The sequence below is a fragment of the Octopus bimaculoides genome, chromosome 11 (genome assembly GCF_001194135.2).
Source record: "Octopus bimaculoides isolate UCB-OBI-ISO-001 chromosome 11, ASM119413v2, whole genome shotgun sequence".
Taxonomy (NCBI): Eukaryota; Metazoa; Mollusca; class Cephalopoda; order Octopoda; family Octopodidae; genus Octopus; species Octopus bimaculoides.
The window spans coordinates 603,557-606,933 of NC_068991.1; the positions used below are offsets into that span (position 1 = coordinate 603,557).

At 41.2% G+C, this 3,377-nt stretch overlaps 1 protein-coding gene across 1 annotated transcript in view; it reads left to right on the top strand.

The window, feature by feature from the left end:
* The window catches only part of LOC106882756 (Bardet-Biedl syndrome 1 protein), a 13,856-nt gene that overhangs the window by 2,805 nt on the left and 7,674 nt on the right, over positions 1-3,377 (top strand). Inside the window, exons 3-5 of the mRNA XM_052971446.1 lie at positions 44-133; positions 773-897; positions 1,914-1,960. Coding sequence (XP_052827406.1) covers positions 44-133; positions 773-897; positions 1,914-1,960 — 262 coding nt within the window. The remainder of the gene's footprint in view (positions 1-43; positions 134-772; positions 898-1,913; positions 1,961-3,377) is intronic.

A 3,377-nucleotide genomic window follows, 5' to 3' on the forward strand; every position in this document is an offset into this window, starting at 1 on the left:
TATATATATTTATATGTGTGTGTTTGCATCTGTTGTATTCCAGGTACAACTCTGATTCATGAGAGTACATTACTTGATCTTCCGAATGGAGTTGTGTCATTTTACATGGATACTCACGAACCTAGGACCCCTGGTGAGTAAAACCTTCCTGAAATTAATTATTTGCCAAAGTATGTCTGATTATTTCTGCCAGGAGAGTCTTCTCCCAGCCATACTCTATCTCATTCTGCCTATGTTAGACATTTTAAAGGATGCCATTCTGTAGTCTTCTCCTAACTTGCTCCTACAAATTGGAGAACAAACATTTGGGCAAAGAGTTATGACCTTAGTATTCAGTGGGATCCTGGATCTGTGGGGGGGGGTTCCATGATTGGTCCCGGTTGCAGACTCACCTGTATCCTCCAGATGTTCACATATTTTCTGTGCTATTTATACTTTTATTCCATCTCTCCCTTCCCCTCCACTTTTTATGTAGCCCCTCCCCTCCAATTGTAAATTGCCCTTGTAGTGTTCCCCTCATCTGATGCCCCTGTGGAAAAGAAATCATCATCATTATCATAGGTTTTTATGTTGATTTCAAATTCTCCCAAGGCTGACTCTGCCTTTCATTCTTTTGGGGGTCGATAAATTAGATACCAGATGGACGCTGGGGTTGATGTAATCGACTCGTCTCCTTCCCCAAAATTCCTGGCCTTGAGCCAAAATTCGAAACCATTTTTATTATTGAAATCTGTTAAACTGAGGGTTTAATATGATTAGTTTCTCTTGGCAGCCATTGCTGTATGTTCCGGACCTTTCATATATGTCTTCAAGAATCTAAGACCTTACTACAAATTTTCAATGCCAACTATCGACATTGACCCTGCTGAGCAAGATTTATGGACCCAAGTAAAACAGGTGAGTCCTTCCTCTCTCAATCCAACTCCATTCAAACATCTTTCAAGTCTGTAAAAATTTCTAAGAGAAGTTATCAGTGCGAGGGTAGAAATCGTGATTGGGGTGAGAAAGGGGTAGAAAGAGAGAGGGTCCCTATAACAGGGTCCCAGGTGGAGAGGGAGTAATGAGTGGAAGTATAGAAAGAGCGATGGTGAGAGAGAAACAAGTAGAGTCAACCTTAAAACCACAGGCAGCATAATAGAATAAGTAGATGGGAGAGAGGAAGAGAGGGATGAGTGAATATCAAAAAAGGTAGGGGGAGGCAGAAGATATTGACTCGACAAAAAAGTAATCAAAATGTATTTGCCTATATATACATATATCATTGTGATCATTATCGTTTTACATCCACTTTCCATGCAGGCATGGGTTGGAGGGGTCATTTGATTCTATGTAGCAGCTCTCTGGCCACTTTTGTCTGTCTTCTACAAGTGTTTACCTGATCTTGTAAGCTGTTCTCACAGCTATTTTGTGTTTCAAATTTACTTATTTTCTGTAATATATATATATATATATATATATGTAGGAAAAATAGAAGTTGAAAATGCACTGAGAATAGTTAAAATATATTTTATTAATATATTTAGAGCTTTAACCGGTTTCACAGTTGACACTGATTTCCAGAAAGTTCAAATAGAAAGGCGTGGCTTATGTCGCAGCTGTTTTGCTTCTTACTAGTGTTTGAAGCTTGCCCTGTTTTTATAGGGAGTTCAGGGCTCAAATTAGTCTATGTTTTGGATAGGACTTGATTGGTAGAGGATAGTCACATGACTGGTGTTAGACATGTTCTAAGATCAGTCATGTGACTATCCCCTACCATGCAAAAACAAACAAACAAACACACAGAGATTAAATCAGTGTCGTCTGCATAAATAAAGAAAGACATTTAAGAGAATAAAGACAATTGATTTCTGTTTGAATGTCTGCCTTTACTGTTTCACTGCTAACATCATGAATTTTGTTTCTCTTCCTATCAGGAGAAAATTAGTCCTTTTCAGATGTGGGAACGTTTGGAAAGTTTGAAGTAAGTTTACAGATTCATATATGTGTGTGTGTGTGTATATATGATGGTATATCATCATCATCATCATCATCGTCGTCGTCATCATCATCATCGTCGTCGTCATCATCATCATCGTCGTCGTCATCATCATTCTCATCCTCATCATCGTCATCATCATTATCATCATTTAACGTCTGCTTTCCATGCTGGTATGGGTTGGACGGTTTGACTGAAGAACTGGTAAGCTGGTGAGCTGCACCAGGTTCCGATCTGATTTGGAATGGTTTCTATGGCTGGATGCCCTTCCTTACGCCAACCACTCCAAGAGTGTAGTGGGTGCCTTTTTTATGTCCCACCAGCACAGGTGTCATTGCCCTGACACCGACATCAGCCATGACTACGGCCTCCCTTGGCTTGACAGGTTTATGTAAACACGGTTATATCACAAAAGATCTTGGTTGTCTGTCACTGCCTCCATAAGGCCCAACACTCGAACGGTTCTTTTTACATACCACTGGCACGGAAGCCAGTCAGGCGGCACTGGCATCGGCTACAGCTATGATTTCACTTGGCTCAACAGGTCTTCACAAGCACAGCATTATCACCCAACATTTGAAGGGTGCTTTTAATGGGCCAATTACACTACACTGGCATCAACCATGACAGCAACCTCACTTGGCTTGGTGGGTCTTCTCAAGCACAGCATATCGCCAAAGGTCTCAGTTGCTTGTCATTGCCTCTGTGAGGCCCAACATTTGAAGATCACGCTTGTCTTCTTGGGTCTACTTCTTCCACTGATTCCATCCACTGGGAATCAGGTGGCGAAGGGGCTACATTGGAAACTGTGTGAAAAGTGGGGGCTAGAGAGAGGCAAGACGTGGTATGAGCACAAACTGCAGAGAGGGGTGGTGTCGGGGACTGGCAAAATCCTCTGGAATTTCCCAATCCAAACAGATCAGTTGCTAGACATTAACAGACCGCACCTAGTGGTGGTGGACAAGGTGCACAATGTATGTTTTATAGCTGATGTTGCATGTCCCTTTGATCCATGAATGGTCAAGAAGGAAGGCAAAAAGATAGATAGATAGAATGCTCTTAAGTATGAAATAGCCCAGTTGTGGAAAATGAAGAAGGTGAAGATGGTGCCAATTATTGTTGGGTCCTTGGGTGCAGTATCAGAAGGCATCAAGAGGAATATAAAGGAAATTAGAATAGGGTTCCCAGTAGAACTGCTACAAAAGGTTTGCCTGCGTGGCATGGCCAGAATAATCAGGAAAGTATTAGAGAGCTGAAGAGAATGGATAGCATGGTGCTGTAGGCTGCAGGTAGTAAGCCCGTTACGCATGCAAGAGTCCAGGAGCTCCAACAAAACCTGTGATAAAGAGAAGTAATAATAATGATAATAATAATAATAATAATAATAGTAGTAGTAATAATA